Here is a 20,027-nt window from a genome sequence, read left to right as displayed (position 1 = left end):
TATATTGTGGACAACGATCTCAAACACGCAGTTATTTTTAGCGACTCAAAAAGCGCCCTGGCAAAAATCTCCCGGTCAACTATATCGGCAAACAGTGATTACCTTTCATTACGTACAAGACAACTGATATACAGAGCCGTCGCAAAGGGATTCAGCATACATTTGGCATGGCTTCCTAGTCATTCCAACATCAAGGGTAATGATATAGCCGATACTTTAGCCAATATTGGAAGAAATCATCCACTCTCTAATCACCCTCAAGCAGACTATAGAGAGTTTCAAGCATTATTGAAACATAATATTTGGATAGACTGGACCAATCAATATAGCGAGGACGGACAATTCAAAGCCAAACTTTACTTTTCCTCCGTACCACAACCTTACAAAACTCCATGGTTCAAGGATCTGGCTACTTGTTCTCGTAAAGAAATCGTCAATATGTGCAGAATTAGGAGCACTCATTCCCTCAATAAAGCGCATCTCCACAAAATTAAGATAGTTGATGACGACCGCTGCGAATGTGGGGAAATACAGACTCTCCTACATATATTCTTTGCCTGCCCTAATAATTCTCATAATATACAAATACTGCATGCCTCTCTTAGCATCTCTCCTTCAACCATTCAGCCTCTTACCTTCCACGATATATTTTTCAAACATATATCACCATCTTACATACAAACCATATCCAAATTCCTGATTGCATCCAATATAAAGCTGTAGTGATCAAGACAGACCTAATACTTGTGCGCATGCAGTGCTTTGCCAATCATGACCTGATCGTAGTGTCCATACACGTAACCGTAGTGCATCACCTCACATTAGTGCTTACACTCTAATGCAGACGGACATTGCTTGTTAACTGACCTCAAACTACAGTCGAACTTTGTTATAGCGCAAAACCAAGTGGGGTTTGGGTCCAGCTCAGATCCACTTTAGTGTGGGCTCCACCTGTAGTAGCAACATGATCCTGGAACTCCTGGCAGCTGAAGCCATTCATGGAAAAAGAAGAAGAAGTTCTATATTCAGGACACACTGCCATAGGTGTGTTTTATTCCAAATCTGTCATTTCCTGCTCGATCAAAATACATCGAGAAGTTGTGTTTTATTGGCACTCAAATTGAGTAATTTCCTTCAAAAGTTATTCGTTATCTATGCTCGTTCAAACAATGTCGGCGTCCTGAAAAGTCTATAATTAAAGAGACGAAACGTATACTTTTCCTATTATGCGTATATATGATGAATGGTACTGTGCTTTATCAATATGATTTTGCTCTGAAAGTATTGTCCTGTAGGGAGTTTAATATATAAAATAAAAAACATTCTCAAACAATTACACGAGTTGGATATCGAGTTGAAGCTTTTCCTATGTGTAGATGAAAGAGAGTAATGACCACTATAACAGCATCGGGTCCAATTTCAGGAATGGCTGTATAAGGTACACCACGATAAATATCGAAGAAACCCGATGGTCAGGCATGAAGGTAGGTAATTCGGTACGGGAATATGGGATCATGAGTGAGCTTCTGGTTCACTCAAGTGGTGAAATCGTGGAACGCGACCTTATTATGTTGGCCTCACTGAATGAGTGGAACGAGGTTTGAAGTGAGTTCCTTGTTGTCATTGCCATTGAGGTTATGGAAAGTTTGTTTACATTTGAAGTAGTTGAACCATAAGACAGTGGCGGTTGGTTTAGTTGATAATCGGAGGGATATTATATATTTATAAAATCAATCATTTCAGGTGAAAACGTATTCTGTTCAAATAGTTCCTATAGGAAATTTGATTTATTATTTATTAATGATTATGGAAATGAATCCAGTTTTTCTACCACCTACTAGATTATTATTTATTATAAAGCCATACATAAATAAAAATCTAGTAGGTAGTAGAAAAACTGGCACCATTTTCATAATCATTAAGAGACCATGGAAGCACGTGACTAAATTATTATCTGTCAACGATATTTTCATCTCTCTTCTTGCTTTACTCTCTCTAGCCAAATTAATCATTGACGCACGTTCCTGCTGGCGGGTACCGGAAGTGAGCGCGAGAATAACGTAAATTATCTCACCACCTAGGACAGTCCCGCTGATCTAGCAGTACCACCACCCTGTTCCAGATGCTGACAAGACAGTTCTCACAGGAGCGCACATCTTCGATGCTTCGCATCCAGAGTCAGTCAGATTTCATTCCTCAAACCAATAACACGTATAATTTCATTTATTTTGTACTTCTGCATTGCAAAATTCATGGAACGCATGTCGTAGATTGAATAGTGGTATATTACTGGTGGGGCAAAAATGTACGTGTTAATACCCACAAAGTTGAGCTGGAAAAATGTTATTTCGAAAATCTGAAAATGGTGCATTGTTTTACTCCTGGATGTAACCATAGGTATACAAGCAATTGCAATATGTTTGCAATTCCAAGGAATGAAAAATAAGCAAAAATATATAAAAATATACTAATAACTCTCATGAAGTTGAGAATGAATTTTCCCCACTTAGATTTTGCCACTCGATTTAATTGCAGCCCAACAACTATTACAAATACTTTTTTTACTTGGGTTCTCCTTATTCATAAAACACTTTACAGTGAGTTCATGACGAAACTCCCATCGAGATGTAAAATTATAACATGTCTCCCTAATTCTTTCTCTCATTTACCAACTGCAGGCTTATTATATTGACTGTACAGAGGTAAAAATTACAAATACAAAGGATATGAACATGAAGAAACAAACTTACAGCAATTATAAGCGTGCAAATACTTATAAAGTATTGGTGGGAGTTACCCCAAATGGCGTTATATCATTTGTAAGTAACATGTTTCCTGATTCAACGTCAGACAAGCAAATATTTGATGAGTAAATTGAATAATCATTTAGAACCAGGATGTTTCAAAGCCTGGAGTGACCATTAATGTGCCTCCATTTCTAATGATCAATCAGTTCACTGAAAGTGAATCCATGAGGACATTAGAGATAGCTAGACCCAGAATTCACGTAGAGCAGACAAATGCAAAAATTTCAGAATTTTGAATTTAATTCCTGGTTCAATGAAGAAATTCTCTTCTGCAATATTTCAAGTTATATGTTCTCTTGTTAACTTACAAAACCCTTTAGTTAAAAATATTGTAGAGCAAAATGAATGAATTTTCATTTTACCTTTTTTTAAGAAACCATTGAATGTTAAGTTTTTACTTTTCCAGAGTTTTTAGTTTTCAATAGAATGACTTTTTTTATATATTAATTTTTTATTATCAGAAAGTTTTTTTTTGATTTGTGCAGATTCTACTTTTTTCAGAGTTTTCTTTCTCTAGTCCTACACAATATAGTTACGTGTATTGAAATGAAAGGTGATTTAATTTGGGTTTTTCATATAACTATTTTTCCTCTGAGTCAATAATAAAGAGAATACAAACTGTCTATGCTTTGGCGTTGAAAATAAGTTGAGCTGAACAATTTCACTGCCATTATACCTATCAACTTGTTACATACTTCCTGCATATGAATTAATTTAGGATTATTTCACAATATATCTGATATGAGTTTTTATATAAAAATCAGCAAATCAATTAATTACATGTTTTCTCATTCATCTCAGAATACAAAACAAGCAGTAACTGCATCAAGTAAATGAATAGCAAATGTGCTGTAGGTATATTGATATTTACAAATTGTCCTATTTAATGTTTTTCTGTGATAATATGACTGTGTTGGCTGGAATATTTAGTTGATGGCCTTTTGGTATTCACCAATAAAGTACTTGTATTATTATAATCATTACGACTGTGATAAATATGACTGTGAAGAATGATTTACTTTTAGTATAAACATCACATTTTCCAATATCAGTAAACAATGTCAAAATTCATTTGCATATATTATAAAATAATAAATACAATACAACATGAGCTTATATAAGTGAGATATTCATTCAAATGAAACTCTTGTAGTATATTAATATTTTTTCCCAACTCTTATCCTTTTCAAATGTCTTAATGCGGCACCATCAGCAGTGGTCCATAAAACTATTGTCCCTTCCAGTAATGTGTAGCTGTCACTTTTCTTCAAATTATCTGCCAAGGGGGAGTTTTTCAAGGTATATGGACACTTGACTTCAATTATTCCATAAGTTTTAATTTTTTACACCCTCTCCGACGGCACTGCAAATTGATTTGATCGTGTACTTGACATCTATGAATAATGCTCGTTAATGAATTTCTCACTGTATTGTAGCACATTATTCATAGATGACATGTACAAGATCAAATCAATTTGCAGTGCCGTTGGAGAGAGTGTAAAAAATAAAAACTTACATTTTTTGACATATTTTTGCTTATATCTCCGTTAATAAAGGATGATCGTTATTGAATTTCTCACTGTAATGTAGCACATTATTTATAGATGTCAAGTACATGATCAAATCAATTTGCAGTGCCATCGGAGAGGGTGTAAAAAATGAAAACTTACATTTTTTGACATATTTTTGCTTATATCTCCGTTAATAAAGGATGATCGTTAATGAATTTCTCACTGTAATGTAGCACATTATTTATAGATGTCATGTACAAGATCAAATCAATTTGCAGTGCCGTCGGAGGGGGTGTAAAAAATTAAAAATTTTTTTTTTTTTACATATTTTTGCTTATATCTCATTAATAGTGGATGATCGTTGATGAATATTTCACTGTAATGTAGCATATTATTCATAGATGTCATGTACAAATTCAAATCAATTTACAGTGCCGTCGGTGAAAGTGTAAAAAATGAAAACTGAATTTTTTGACATATTTATTTTGAAAGGTTTCAATGCCCCCTACTATGCCTACATTGAAAGTGGACGTTGCCCAGCAAGAACCACGTAGAGGTGTAGGGGTATCTCTAAAAAAATAAAAATTCAAGAAATAACTGAGATCTGGTATCACTTGTATTGTTTCAGCTGGTAGAAAAAATAACCTACAGCACTACCCCAAACTTCAAAAATAAACAAAATGAATATGAAAAACTCAACAAACACATACTCTAATAAAAAATAAATTTATTCAAAAATGAATATCACTCAATATTCTTGAAATCTCAAATAAAATCAACATTCTTCGAAATGAACATATCTTAATATGCTCAAACTCGATAATAAATAAAATGAACATTATTCAAAAATGAATATCTCATTTTTCTTGAAATCATAAATAATATCAACATTCTTCGAAATGAACATAGCTTAATATGTTCAAACTCGATAATAAATAAAATAAACATTATTCAAAAATAAACATAAAGAAAATAAATACTGGCAACTCAATATGCTGAACATAAAGGACAAATACCAAGTTTGCATCAAAGACTATCTTTCCTTGAATCATATTCAGAAATATCGATACATTTCGCATGACTTATCTTCTGACAACTGCTGCATGTTACTTCAAAAGATAATTGTGATACTTCACTTTCGCAAAACAAACATTTGTCACTCATATCATGGAAAGACCGAATTTTAATTAAACTATTTCAAACTATTCCTATAATGTGTTATATTAACATTATTATTTAAATTTTCCCCATTCACTAACTTATTGAAAAAAATATATAATAAAAACCCCACAGTTATATGAATCTACTTGTTTATCGTGTTCTTTAATTTCGATTGACCACTTGTCAGTATCTAAATATGTTCCATTGACTTCATTATAATATTTTAAATACTTCAAAAATGAATTCAAATATTTATAAATTTCAATTTTACTACTTCCGTAGCGGTTCAAGAAAATGATTTTTTTATTTTCAATATCCACAAGCGCTAAACAAAAATGATGAGAACTTGAATTATCTGAGTAATCTGAATTTTGAATAATTGGAAATACTACATGATTTTTTCAATTTGGAATTCAGTAATTGAATGATGTTTCTCTCCATTGTCAAATAAGAATATTCTGGTAGCCAGCATGCAGGTTACAATTTGAAATGTTTTTTCAGGATCATTGAATATGTTCTGGCAAATATCTACAATAAAATATGTAAGCCAAGCTTTCCCAGATAATGTTTCAAAATCTTCATTTGTAATTTCTTTCACTTCACAATTGAAATTAGGAAAATACGAAATATAGTAATTTCTTCCAATGCTTTTATAATATTCTGAAGCAGAAACTAGCCCATTTGATAATATATTCAGTTCATTTACAGGTTTCCATTTAATAAATCTAGGTGTGACCACTGCCCCTGAGAGAACCGGAAGCATAATAAAATTAAAAAAACTGTTCAATTTAGGAAACATATTACCCCAAAAAAGTTTATTTCTATATATTCGTTCTACTTCAATACCCTTAAATGTCCAAATTACCAAATCACACCAACACCTGTCAGTTATCTCAAGAAGCCCTTGAATCTGATATTGATATTTATGATTTTTCAAAAGAAGTCCAGAACGTTTATCACAAAAGGTTATTTTACCAAGAAAGCATGCCTCATTGGGATTCAAATTTCTACATGAATAAGAACATTTAACCTCAACCAAACCATCATTACCCATCTGGAGATCCAGCAATGAACTGATATCTACTATATAAAAATAAGTCGGGTTTTCCTTCCTGACGCTATAACTCCAGAACGCACGAACCGATTTCCACGGTTTTGCATTCGTTGGAAAGGTCTCGGGCTCCGTGAGGTTTATAGCAAAGAAAATTCAGGAAAAATTCAACAGAAAAGCGGGAAAATAATTTTTCACATATTTTAAGTACATTGTTTGACAGCTACTCATTGTTCTCTGCTCAGTTAATTTCATGTGACAAATCGGTATTGTGTTCAGTGTGAAATTGTGAAAAAAAAGTAAAAAAAAATAAGTTATTCGTTTGCTAACATTTCAATTGGAAACCATCAAATCAATCACGTGTATTGTGCAAATTTTTATTCAATTTCAACAGCAGGCATTTGTCTTTAAGGTGGTAAGTTGAACTGTGTAAATTATGTGGATCGTGCATTTGAGGTTAAATTCACCACTCTGTCCATGGTCCAAAATGCCTAGAGGACGACGTGCGAACATCGGCGGCCGCACAAGACATGCCAGCCAGCAACAAGTGTATTCACAGAACTTAAGCGAAGAAAGACAAAATATAATAAGAGAAAATGCCCGATTGAGACAACGCGTGAGCACACGAAGATCATTGGCATCATACAATCGCTTGGCATTCCAATATGATCCCACTGCGAACTACAGTGATGATGAAAATTTAGATATTGGACCAATGACGACTGTATGCCGATATTGCAATGCGTTAAAGTTCAAAAAAGAAACGGCTGGATTGTGCTGCGCAAGTGGAAAAGTCAAACTGGATCCATTACTTACACCACCACAGCCACTGAAACCATTGTTCGATGGAAGTGATCCCGATTCCAGCCATTTTCTTCAACACATCCTTGAATACAATAACTGCTTTCGCATGACTTCCTTTGGAGCTAATATCATTCGAGAAGGCGGCTTCATGCCGACTTGCAAGGTAAAAGATACAACACATAACCAATCACTCACACCAACACAATGAATTGCAACACATAACAACTACATATATACCACACACTACACCATCACACGATCAGAAGTTACACCGTATTCTTCAACAAATGATTGTTTGCAATTACAGATACAAGGACAAATATATCATTTGCATGGTTCAATGGTGCCAAAACCAGATGAACCGCATCAATTTCTGCAAATATATTTCATTTCGTTGATGGTGGATCAGCTGAATGTGCGGTGCAATATACAGAGAACACAACAGTTAAAGAGACGAATTATTGAACAGTTGCAAGCATTTTTTCACGCTAATAACGCTGTGGTTAATATGTTCAAAACAGCATTGGAACGAATGCCATCGGATACCCACAAATTTGTCATAAGAGCTGATTGTACCCCAACAGGTGAACATGTGCGAAGATTCAATGCACATGATGTTGCTGCAATTATTGTCGGCGATCCAACTAAATCGCGAGACATTGTCGTTCAGCGAAGAAGCAATATCATGCATCGTGTAAACAAGACACATCGTTTGTACGATGCGTTACAATATCCAATCATTTATTGGCAAGGGCAAGACGGATACGACATCACGTTGAAGATGGACGATCCAATCACAGGTACAATATTCACACACTAAATTGGTTTCCATTAACAATTCATTTAATTTTGCATTTTCAGGCGTATCAACGAATAAAAATCTAAGCGCAATGAATTACTATTCGTATCGTATGATGATTCGTACACATGAGGAGAATGTCATTCTGAAGTGTCGTCGGCTATTCCAGCAATTCGCTGTCGACATGTATGTCAAAGTCGAGACCGAACGTTTAGCGTTCATCCGATTCAATCAGGCAAAGCTACGATCTGAGGACCATATAGGTACACTTGCGTGATGCTATTCATTCAGATGGTGATGTTCAGAATATTGGACGTCTGACGATTCTCCCATCATCTTATATCGGAAACCCACGCCACATGCACGAATACGCTCAAGACGCTATGACGTACGTGCGAAATTATGGAACTCCGGATTTATTTATTACGTTCACATGCAATCCGAAGTGGACGGAAATTGAACCTGAGTTGGAACCGGGCCAAAAACCGCAAGTTCGCGATGACATAATCGCCAGAGTATTTCAGCAAAAACTCAAGGCTATGATGGATGTGCTTACTAAGTATCGAGTTTTTGGTGACACACGTTGTTATATGTACTCGGTGGAATGGCAGAAGCGTGGACTACCGCATGCTCATATCCTAATTTGGTTGCTGAACAAATTGCATTCAAATGAAGTGGATGACATCATATCAGCTGAAATTCCTGATCCAGTCACTGATCCCCATCTACACGACATTGTGACGACACAGATGGTGCATGGACCGTGCGGTGCATTAAATCCATTATCGCCTTGCATGGCTGATGGAAAGTGCACAAAACGATATCCGCGCCCGTTAGTTGCTGAAACAGTCACAGGGAACGATGGATATCCAGTTTATCGTCGGCGTTCAAAAGAAGATAATAGTCGAACTATCAAAGTTAAAGTTCAAAATCAAGAGATTGAGATCGGAAATGAATTCATTGTACCATATTGCCCGCTGCTGTCACGAATTTTCGAAACACATGCAAACGTTGAGAGTTGTCATTCGGCCAAATCAATCAAATATTTTTGCAAGTACGTCACAAAAGGCAGCGACATGGATGTGTTTGGTATTGCGTCGGAAAATGTGAATGACGAAATCAGCAACTTCCAAATGGGCAGATACATCAGTACTAATGAAGCACTGTGGCGATTATTGTCATTTCAAATTCATAAAAGATATCCCACAGTTGTACATTTAGCAGTGCATTTAGAAATGGCCAAAGAGTTTACTTCACTGAGGCTAATGCGGCACAACGAGCTGAGAGACCACCATCGACAACATTGACTAGCTTCTTTGCAATGTGTGAAGCAGATCCATTCGCAGCGACGCTGATGTACGTTGAAATGCCCAAGTATTACACTTGGAATCAATCAACAAAGAAATTCCAACGTCGCAAACAAGGAACCCCAGTTCCAGATTGGCCATAGGTGTTTTCCACTGATGCACTAGGTCGCATGTATACTGTTCATCCTAGAAATGATGAATGTTTTTATTTGCGACTGCTGTTGGTAAATGTACGTGGGCCAAAATTATTTGCGCATTTGAAAACTGTGAATGGCCACCAATGCCAAACATATCGAGAAGCATGTCAACTATTGGGTTTGCTGGAGAACGATTCTCATTGGGATTTAACACTTGCGGATTCAGTTGTTTCATCAAATGCGTACCAAATACGAACGCTGTTCGCAATTATCATCGCCACATGTTTTCCTTCACAACCAATTCAGTTATGGAACAAATACAAAGACAACATATGTGAAGATATCTTGCATCGCTTGCGCATTCAAACGAATAATCCTGACATCCAAATAACCGATGAAATCGACAATGAAGGATTGATTCTGATTGAGGATCAATGCTTGACTATTGCAAACAAGCTACTGATTGAAGTAGGAATGATTGCGCCAAATCGATCGATGCACTCAACCAAGAATTAAATCGAGAGCTGCAATACAATGTTGATACATTGCAGGAATCCGTTCGAAATAATGTGCCGTTGCTGAATGAACAGCAAAAACAAGTATACGAAACATTAATGCAAGCGGTGGACAATAATACTGGTGGTCTATTCTTCCTGGACGCACCTGGAGGAACAGGGAGAACATTTGTCATTTCATTGATTTTGGCCACTATTCGATCAAGATGTGACATAGCTTTGGCGTTAGCATCATCTGGAATTGCGGCGACTCTTCTAGATGGCGGTCGCCGTACTGCACATTCTGCGCTTAAGTTGCCACTCAATTTAAACACAATTGATACTCCAACATGCAATATTTCCCGATACAATGCAATGGGAAAATTGTTGATGCAATGCAAGCTCATTGTTTGGGATGAGTGCACAATGGCACATAAGAAATCACTTGAAGCACTCAACTTCACACTGAAGGATCTTCGGCGAAATAACAACATCTTTGGCGGCTTGATGATATTGTTGGCAGGCGATTTCAGGCAGACGTTGCCAGTAATTCCCCGTGGAACGCCTGCAGATGAATTGAATGCTTGCCTGAAGGCATCACCTTTATGGAATAACGTAAAAACATTATCGTTAACCACTAATATGAGAGTTCAACTTCAAAATGATCAAAGTGCTGCACAATTTTCCAAACAATTGTTAGCTGTTGGAAATGGGAAAGTCCCAGTTGATGCGACATCTGGATTAATTACTCTTACCAACGACTTTTGCCGATTTGTAGACTCTCAATTAGCTCTTATTGAAAATATTTTCCCAAACATTAGTGAGAATGATCAGAATTATGCTTGGTTAAGTCAACGAGCAATTCTTGCCGCAAAGAATAATGATGTACACGCACTGAATTTCACCATTCAATCAAAAATTGCTGGCGATTTGGTGACATACAAATCCGTTGATTCCATAACAAATCCCGATGATGTAGTAAATTATCCAACGGAGTTTTTGAACTCTCTGGAGTTACCAGGATTTCCACCACATAACTTGCAACTCAAAGTTGGTACAGTTATTATGATATTGCGTAATTTGAATCCACCGCGACTTTGCAACGGTACTCGACTTGCGGTAAAAAGACTTATGCCGAATTTGATTGAGGCAACCATTATTAACGGAAAGTACGCAGGTGAAAATGTATGTATTCCTCGAATACCAATGATTCCGACTGATCTTCCGTTTTACTTCAAACGATTGCAATTTCTAGTTCGCCTTGCGTTCGCAATGACAATTAACAAGTCTCAAGGCCAATCGCTTAGTATTTGCAGGATAAATTTAGAAAATCATTGTTTTTTACATGGGCAGTTATACGTTGCGTGTTCACGAGTTGGGAAACCATCCGCTTTGTTTGTGTTGACGTCAGACCAAAAAACAAAAAATGTGGTTTACCAAAGAGCACTTCAATGAAACGGATAATTTGCGGACACGTATAACGCTTCGATTCAGTATTTACTTTGGATTCACTTTCATTTACTTGGAGAAGTTCAACTAAATAACACTTCATTTTTGTAATCGAAATGAATTCATTACTGTTGTGAAATGAAATAAAATTTTTCCTTTTCAAATATAAAACAAAAAAAAATGTTTCTTCATCTTTTAATCACCAAACGAAATGTTACATAAAACGAAGCCATCTGGTGGCGAAACGGAATTCGCCGGGTTTGCTAGTAATGAAATAAAAATTGAAATTGGTAACACTACCTTTTGGAATATGTGTCTGAAATAAAGTATCTGGGAGTTATTGTAGACCACAAACCACCTACTATAGAGTAAGTAGTTTGTGTTGTAGACAACACTTTGAGTTTGAAGTCATGCTGAATACGTTAATAATTTTTAAAAAATTATATTTTTTTCTAGGATAACAAATAATTTGATTATTAACTCCAGAATATTAACATTACTACAATGGCTGTCGATTTCAAATCGATTATTCTTTTTAACAAGGGTTTTTATATTTAAAATAACCAAAAGTCTCCAACCAACATATTTTAATGAATTTTTGGTTTTCAATAATAGAATACATGAACATGAGACAAGATCTTATGATAATTTTCATATATATAGAACTCACACTGGTGGCGGAACGAAAAACTTATTCTATAAGGGACTACGGGAATTTAACAATTTGCCAAATGCCATTAAAGAGGAAAATACTGTAAGAGGGTTTAAAAGTAAATTATTGGAATACCTAGAGCGTTAGTTAGTTGGAAAATATGTATATTATGTGTATGTTACTATATCAGTATTGGTTTTCAACATTGGGTCTTATAAATTGTATATTTTTTATTATTATCTTTTTATTTAGTTTATCTTCATTATTGTTATCTATATACAGATTTGAATTTTATTAATATTTTTGGCACTGTGGAAATTTACATTGTTAATTAGTTATTATGTCTTGTAAGATTAGGATGTAACCTATAATAAAGATGTAGGGAGTTTAGACTGGCCTGAACGAATTGTTCCTTTAGATGATTTGATTGTTGAAGTTATTCATTAAATTATTTATAACATCAGAGAAGTATTCCGAAAAATCATCAGCTGTCAATTCAGACGTTACATTAGAATTTTTATTAATTCTATTTTCATCGATTATGTCCCATGCTGTTTTTTGTTTGTTATCAGCAGTTAGGAGTTGTTTGCTATTTTCCTTGTTTTATTTTATTTTTGTAGTCCTTCTTCAAAGTATACATATACTTACATATACATGAAAATCTTCATTATTCCTAGAACAAGCAATTACATGAACAGCATCCGAGGTGCGTTTTGTTTGTTGCATATCATTATCAAAAACAAACTCTTTGTTATTTTGCTTGGATAAAAGTAATTGAAATGATAATAATAACATAGAATTCTGCACGAGTCATTTTTTGTGGAGGAAAGGCAGTTTTATATCGAACTTTTTTGGATATTATCACCTTCCACAATCTATAAAATATGAAAATTATAATGAAGAATTTGTCGATAACAAAAATTTATTTGTCAATATAAAAAATCAATAACAATTTACAGTTGTTTCTTTTTTATTCATAATGCACTCATCCAACCATTTTTAAACTTGAACAAGCTTTAATTTTTTTTTTTCGTATTTTTATGAACGCATCCAATATTTTTAAACTCCATAGCTTATTGATGATATTCACATTTTCTTGTATAAATATGAAGAAGTAGATAGCCAAAGCTTCTCTCAACTAGTACTTCATGCACCAGATTATTGTATGAGTAATGTGAGACTGTAGTCTCACATTATAAACGAAGTCTCACGAAGGCCAGCTGATATTCCAAAGATTAACTGTCAACAACTGACAGCGGAAACTGGATTATTTCTAATCCGAATAAATAACTGTTTCATACCCACAATATAAATTTGACACGGAAACTGTGTTTTGAAATTCTTTTGAATTTAAGTACTGTGAAGACTTTACACACCCCCGAAGAAGCCATTGTATGGCAAAACACATGTTTCGTTTTTGTAAAACTGATGGGTGAATATCTCACAATAAAGTGATTTTGAATACGTAAGCTTTGAAACATTTAAAAATATCAAAAAATTGAAGTTGTTAGCATGTGTTAAAAGCAAAAAAATATTTGAAGGGGTTATATTTTTAGGAGTGATTAATTTTTGGGAAAATAGGTTTTTGATACAGTAAAAACATAAAATTCGAACAACACTTTCCTTTTCTTCCACATACTTTATTTTTTCATATTCCATGATGAGGCTGTTCTTCTTATTAGAGCACACTAAGGAAACTTAATCACTTTGATGATAACTTCTGCCATGATTTTTCCACTTGATGAGTACTAGGAATATGATCTTTTGCAGTGCCAAACTCCAAATAAGTCATCAGCGTTTTGACATAACGCTGATGACTTATTTTCATTGAAGCTCTCTTCTTTCTTATCGATGACTGTTTCATCCTCTATTTGAACAAAAACGTTCCCAGAATCTGTGAAAAAATTACAAATTTATAAAAAATTATTTGTTTGAAAATAATATTCATTTCTCACTTATTTACTGTCGATTTTACTCCCCAAAAAGGAGCAAACTTTTGGTTTTCTACTATACAAATAGAATAGAATAGAATTTATTCGTCATTAAAAACATTACACACATAATATATAACATTTTATCAGACTAGTCAAAACAGTTGAATATAGTTAATTTAATAATAAAATTGTAAAGATAAAATCTAAAAGCTGACAATGTTAAATGTGTTGTATAAATTCCTCATATAGTTGATGTGAAGATAAAATAATAAAATTGTAAAGATAAAATAATAAAAATTCCAAAAGCTTCAATGTTAAATAATGAAATTCTAAAGTTGACAATGTTAAAAGTTTATAAATTCCTCAACAGAATAAAATGCATTTGATAAAAGATAATTTGTAAAAGCTGTTCTATATCTATTGAAGTTGTCTATATTTCCCAATATTTTTGTTGCTTTGTTAAAACAGATGACACCTTGATAGCTTGCAGAGTCCTGCCCGATGGTCAACCGTGAATAGGGTAGCCTCAGTTCATAACCCCGACGAGTGTTGTATGCATGCATCATATTTTGTTTTGTGAAGAGGGATACATTTTTTTATATTTGAAACTAATAATGATATATAAAGTGATGGTAGCGTCAATATACCCAATTTAATAAAACTGATCTTACATGATTCTCTGTGGTGTGAGCCAGCAATACATCTTATTATTCATTTTGAAAACTTTTATCGAGTGTGCTGAATTTCCCCAAAAGGTTAATCCATAGACTGTACAAGTCCAAAATAGGCCAACTTGAGCACTTGATGAGATACTGATCCACGTAGTTGCCTGAGTACAAAGCAAACACTACTTAATTTGGACGTCAAATAGTCAGTGTGGTTTTCCCAGGTTAATTTTTGGTCAATTATCAAACCTAGATACTTATATTGGCCTAACATCTCTATAGAAAAAGGAAACGTTTTTTTGTTGATAATTCATGAAAAAGGTTTTATTACCATTGACTAGTAGACCATTATTTGTACACCACTGAGAGAATTCACTAGCAGATGTATTTTCGGTCTGAACAGAAAGAGATAGTTCATTTTCTGCTATTATTTGATAGGTATCATCTGCATAGATTATTGTTTTTTGGGAAGATACACATGAATACCCTATATCGCTCATAAATATTATAAAGAAAAGTGGAGCCAAGGTTGAACCCTGTGGGACTCCTATTGAAACAGGGGCAGGTTGAGATTTAATTGAGTCTATAACTACTATTTGCGACCTTTGTTTTAAATAGGAGGCTACCCATTCGATTCAGTTTCTCAAGCAGCAGGACATGGTCAACTGTATCGAAAGGCCTGGTTAAATCAAAGAATAATTCGATTGGATTTTTTTATTATTGAGATTATTGTAGATATTATCACATAATTCATAAATTGCAGATGATGTTGATCTTTGTTGTCTGAAACCATGTTGACAGTGTGGAATAAGTTTATGATACTCAACAAATTTATTCAATCTCAAATAGTAGCCATAGTCAATTACTTTAGCAAATTGTGATTGCACACATATATTCCTATAGTTATTCATATTATTTTTAGATCCCTTGTTTTTATATATGGGTATAGATTTCGATATTTTTAAGTGAATCTGGGTATGTTCCGTCACAAAAAGATTTATTTATTATGAATGATAAAGGGTGACAAATAATGTCGCTAACAACTTTCAGAGTTTTTCCATGAATATCGTCTATTCCTGGAGCTGAAGTTTGAGTAGATTTTTTAATAATTACTTGAACTTCGAAATGCGAAGTTGAATATAAAAATAGAATGTCATATGAGAATGGCGATAATTTAAGGTTGTTTTTGTTTGGTTCCATTATTTTAATGTCCATGAAAAAATTATTGAAAAGATTACCAATGGTTGTTTTATCTGAGATTATATTGTTATCAGTGACCAGTTCTAAAGTTTCTTCATTTTTTATTTTACATCTATTTTCATTTATAATTTCCCAACTCTCCTTACTTATATTATTTGCACTAGTAATTCTTTTGTTGTTGTACCCCGATTCAGCTTGTTTTATTACTTCGTTATACCTGTACTTGAGTTGATTATATCTTTGAATGATAATTTCATTGCCAGTGGACTTGGCTATTTTACACATATCACATACCATTTGATGTAGATGTTTAATTTCTTTAGATATCCATGTTTTATCCTTATTACCATTATTCCTATCCTTTAGTCTTTTGAGTGGAAACACATTATGATAATGGAATTGATAAGTTGAGTAGAATGATTCACATCAGTGCCTTTGTATACTTCTTCCCATTGTTCATTTATCAACAAGTCTCTGAAAGCCATCAAGTTGTCATCAGAGAAATTTTGCTTATAAATAAAATCTACTTTATTACTCTCAAAAGAAGTTATAACGAATTCACAGATTTGGAATCTATGATCTGATAGCTGAGTGTTTTCGATAAAAACCGTTGAGGTAGAAATATTTGCATACACAGCATTGATGCTTCTATTAAGGCGTGTGGGAGAAGTAATTTGGTTTTCCATGCCAAAAGCATTGAAAATATTTTTCATTTTATTTATTTAGTTTATAACTACTAAAAAGTTTGTGAAACAAAGTTATTGATTGTTGTGTAATGTTTCTGGAACCGACTATAAATTTATACAAATCAAAAATTTTCAACTTTTCATGAAATGAGGAAATGTATATTTATACACAAAACAATTTACTATACATGAGGATTCCAATATATAATTGAACAAACTATTTTAATTCAAACCAATCAAACAAATTAATAATAAATCAAAGTATATTTATTCATAATATTTTTCTTTCTTGCAGTTTCATGAATGAAAAATAAAAAATTTGATTAGAAATTTAACAATAAATTGTAAAAAAAAATTCAAGGGGAAATTTATTATTAATACTGAGGAGAGTTTTTGTAATTGTTTATTGACTATTTTTATTGATAGGTAGAATTGGGATGCCTTGCATAAAATTAATCTAATGAAAGCCTTTTTTACACATTATAAATAAAGCACTCTCTCTCTCTCTCTTGGCGTGCATTTCGCTAAACAAGTTAGCATCTTCAGATGATTAAAACTGGATATTTTAACTATGAAGAGCCTTTTATATACAACTGGATGTACCATATACATCAAATCTAGAACTGGACTCACCGAGACGGATAAACAGCTGTACCCTTCTCACAGGAATGCAGATCAGAGGAAGATAACTTCGTAAATATTCTTCCTAAAAAGTGAATTAAGTTTGAACCATCTCCTAAAATTTTGCCATGCTGAAGTCCATTCCAGAATTTCTTATGGAATTATGGTATGGGGAAACACTTCAGCTGCACATAGTGTGTTCCTATGTCAGAAGCGTATCCTAAGATGTCTGGGTTGCCCACCTGACCATTCATGTCGAAACATTTTTGAAGAACATGAAATATTAACAGTCAGTGGCAAATAATTCTTGAACTGTTGACATATGTACATTATAATCAAAATACCTTCAAAAAAAACTGTAACAAACATACTCACAATACTAGGAAAAAAGAGAACTTTCAGGTACCCTTCAGCCCCCCGGAATTATCCAACACATATTTTTAGGCGAAAACTAAAAAATGGTTCTAGTCGATCTGTGTCCTTATACAACAAAAGAATTTAGTAGCAATTTAGCTTTAATTTAGTTATAACAAATTCAATAGATTATCATATGGAATATTGTATGTTTCTATGTTTTTAGGACTGATAATATTTGTAAATGTAAGACCTTTTTAATGCTTTTATTGACTTGTCCTATATCACATGTGATCTCCCAGGATGATTAAATTATTGTATTACATTGTATTGTATTGTATTTTTCAATATACAAAGTATAAATAACAAAAAAGAAGGTGAATGTTCAAATTTCGCAGTCTACATACATTCAATCAGTGATTTTTTCATGTTGGTACACTCGTGTATCAATATAAAATACAGTTTCAGCATGTTTAGTTTGTTGGTAAGAGACATAAAAGTTACAAGTGTTTTGCATACTCAGCAATTTTCTGCTGTGGAAAAAAATTGATTAAAGAATATGCATCAAATTTTGTGTGAAAAATGGAATTAAGTGCTCAAAAACACTTGAAATGTTGACAGTGGTATACGGTGATTGTACTCTGAGTCGGAAAAATGTTTACAAGTGGTACTTACAAGCTTTTCACAGCAAGCCGAAAAGATGTGATTCAGAAGATTTTGTCAACTGAGATGGAATGAAAAACATCAACTGGTAGAAGAATTAAAAACCATAAAAATTATGAGAATGTTCATTTCAGTGTGAATATCCTAACAAAAACTTAGCAACGGAATTGAAACTAATGCATTGATGGATGTAGCCGTTACTACGTGGCAGGAAATCATAATGAAGGAAAGAGAATTGAAACTTTCTATGTTTCTATGTAACTAACGTTACTCTGCAGTTTTTTTCTATAAGGACATTTTCAAACTTATTCATTATAGTTGTAGAATACATTATAGTTGTATAAGTTTGAAAATGTCTTTATAGGACGAAACTGCAGTAACGTTAGTTACAAATGAAAGTGGTAAAAAACATAGAAAGTGTCAATATTCTTTTCTTCAAATTGAAACCACCTGATCAGATTGAATGGGATTGGAAAACTGAATATAGGATAAAGAAGATAACTATGAATTTAAACAAAATGAATAGGTCATCAGTTGAACATGATGATTGAAAAATTACTGAATGCAAAAAACCGTCATCAAACTACAGTACCCGTGGTGGGTTTTAAACCGTGAGTCATTACTTCACCCTGTTTATAAAGGAACTTATTGTGAGGGCCTTCACTTATTTCTTCTATACATTTTTCTATTTAGGTTCATCAATGACACTTTCATTTTTAATCTGATCTATATCATATTTTTCTTCCAGGTTATGAGTAACCATTTCAATATCAAACATATATTGTCCACATTCAGGGAACATTTCAGTTTCACATTTAACCATTTCATCCTCTACACATTCAAGCTCTCTCTTAATAATTCTTCCATAATCATCAGTAGTCATTATCTTTGAACAAAGAGGATTTGTGTTCAACGACGAATTCTTTGTTTTAATTCAATTTTGACAATACTTTGTCACAGCACAGCACCTATGCTGTGACCGTGACCTGACCACAGCATATGTAACAATCAGCAATGCCACTTCGCTTGGCGGGAGAAGTTCGCGCATATCCGTCGCGTTGATGAGTCCGCCATTTTGGGAAGTGAGAGACTTTCTAAATTCTGCTTTTGGCTTTGGTCTTGTTAAGACGAATATGTTACCTGTGTTCTGTGCGTATCGTAAATTTTAACTTTTAAAATAATGAAAAAACTAATGGTGGTGGACACGTTTGTGCTGTATTATAGAACCAGTGATGTGCTCCAGCAAAATGTTATGAAATATATTTGCGGTTACTTGATAAATAAATTACTGAAAATTCATAGTTGTGACATTTGTGTGAGCTATTTCAAAACAAATTGTGAATTAAATAATGAATCTCTTTACTATTATTTCAGAGCATTTCAAAATGGAACTCTTGACACATTCGTTAACTCAAGGATGCCCAAAAATGAATTTGTTTATTTTATTTCCTCCTTGGAAGTAAACTTCCAAAGCAATTTGGAGAATATTATTGTGGGAACAAATGTCATTGCAGGATTTGTATCATTGTTTGAACAATTCAATTATAACCATCCATGTGAAAATGTCCCAATATCTCACCTTTTAAAGTTATATAGTAGAGTAAGATTATTTTATACATTAAAATATATAGGAATTTCAAATCTCATAAAAATATTGCCAAAAAGAGAAGGAAGAATAAAATAATAATTTGGAGACACGAATAAATGTTTCAAAATGAACAATTTGTAATTC

General features: G+C 33.6%; 3 protein-coding genes and 2 long non-coding RNA genes across 5 annotated transcripts; 3 read left to right on the top strand and 2 right to left on the bottom strand.

Moving 5' to 3' along the window:
- Positions 1–3,868: 3,868 nt before the first annotated feature.
- LOC141487122 (uncharacterized) lies at positions 3,869–5,068 on the bottom strand. The gene is made up of 2 exons (XR_012468210.1): positions 4,324–5,068; positions 3,869–4,122 (listed from the first exon to the last, which is right to left on the bottom strand). It is a non-coding gene; the product is annotated as an uncharacterized lncRNA (long non-coding RNA).
- A 773-nt stretch (positions 5,069–5,841) lies between these two features.
- On the top strand, positions 5,842–8,410 carry LOC141487117 (uncharacterized). Its single transcript, XM_074185915.1, has 3 exons — positions 5,842–7,497; positions 7,642–8,134; positions 8,196–8,410. The coding sequence occupies exons 1-3, from the start codon at positions 6,967–6,969 to the stop codon at positions 8,408–8,410; spliced, it is 1,239 nt and encodes a 412-aa protein (XP_074042016.1). The 5' UTR covers positions 5,842–6,966.
- Positions 8,411–8,492: 82 nt separating this feature from the next.
- LOC111511390 (uncharacterized) lies at positions 8,493–9,440 on the top strand. The gene has a single exon (XM_023167403.1). It carries the CDS (start codon positions 8,493–8,495, stop codon positions 9,438–9,440), a length of 948 nt encoding a protein of 315 aa, XP_023023171.1.
- Positions 9,441–10,191: 751 nt separating this feature from the next.
- On the top strand, positions 10,192–11,526 carry LOC111511385 (ATP-dependent DNA helicase pif1-like). Its single transcript, XM_023167400.2, has one exon. It carries the CDS (start codon positions 10,192–10,194, stop codon positions 11,524–11,526), a length of 1,335 nt encoding a protein of 444 aa, XP_023023168.2.
- A 2,253-nt stretch (positions 11,527–13,779) lies between these two features.
- On the bottom strand, positions 13,780–19,837 carry LOC111511388 (uncharacterized). Its single transcript, XR_002722913.2, has 2 exons — positions 17,291–19,837; positions 13,780–14,066 (listed from the first exon to the last, which is right to left on the bottom strand). It is a non-coding gene; the product is annotated as an uncharacterized lncRNA (long non-coding RNA).
- Positions 19,838–20,027: the final 190 nt, after the last annotated feature.

This window comes from Leptinotarsa decemlineata, unplaced genomic scaffold, assembly GCF_025532065.1.
Source record: "Leptinotarsa decemlineata unplaced genomic scaffold, Ldec_3_MD MMD2_tig00078363_RagTag_RagTag, whole genome shotgun sequence".
Lineage (NCBI taxonomy): Eukaryota > Metazoa > Arthropoda > Insecta > Coleoptera > Chrysomelidae > Leptinotarsa > Leptinotarsa decemlineata.
Note: the sequence above shows the minus strand (reverse complement) of the source record. Positions and strands in the feature narration are given on the sequence as shown.

Coding starts and splice junctions, on each gene's coding strand:
- LOC141487117 (XM_074185915.1), top strand. CDS start 6,967: ATGTGGATCGTGCATTTGAGGTTAAATTCACCACTCTGTCCATGGTCC. Junction 7,498..7,641: donor GCTTCATGCCGACTTGCAAG/GTAAAAGATACA, acceptor TTGCAATTACAG/ATACAAGGACAAATATATCA. Junction 8,135..8,195: donor GATGGACGATCCAATCACAG/GTACAATATTCA, acceptor TTGCATTTTCAG/GCGTATCAACGAATAAAAAT.
- LOC111511390 (XM_023167403.1), top strand. CDS start 8,493: ATGCACGAATACGCTCAAGACGCTATGACGTACGTGCGAAATTATGGA.
- LOC111511385 (XM_023167400.2), top strand. CDS start 10,192: ATGCAAGCGGTGGACAATAATACTGGTGGTCTATTCTTCCTGGACGCA.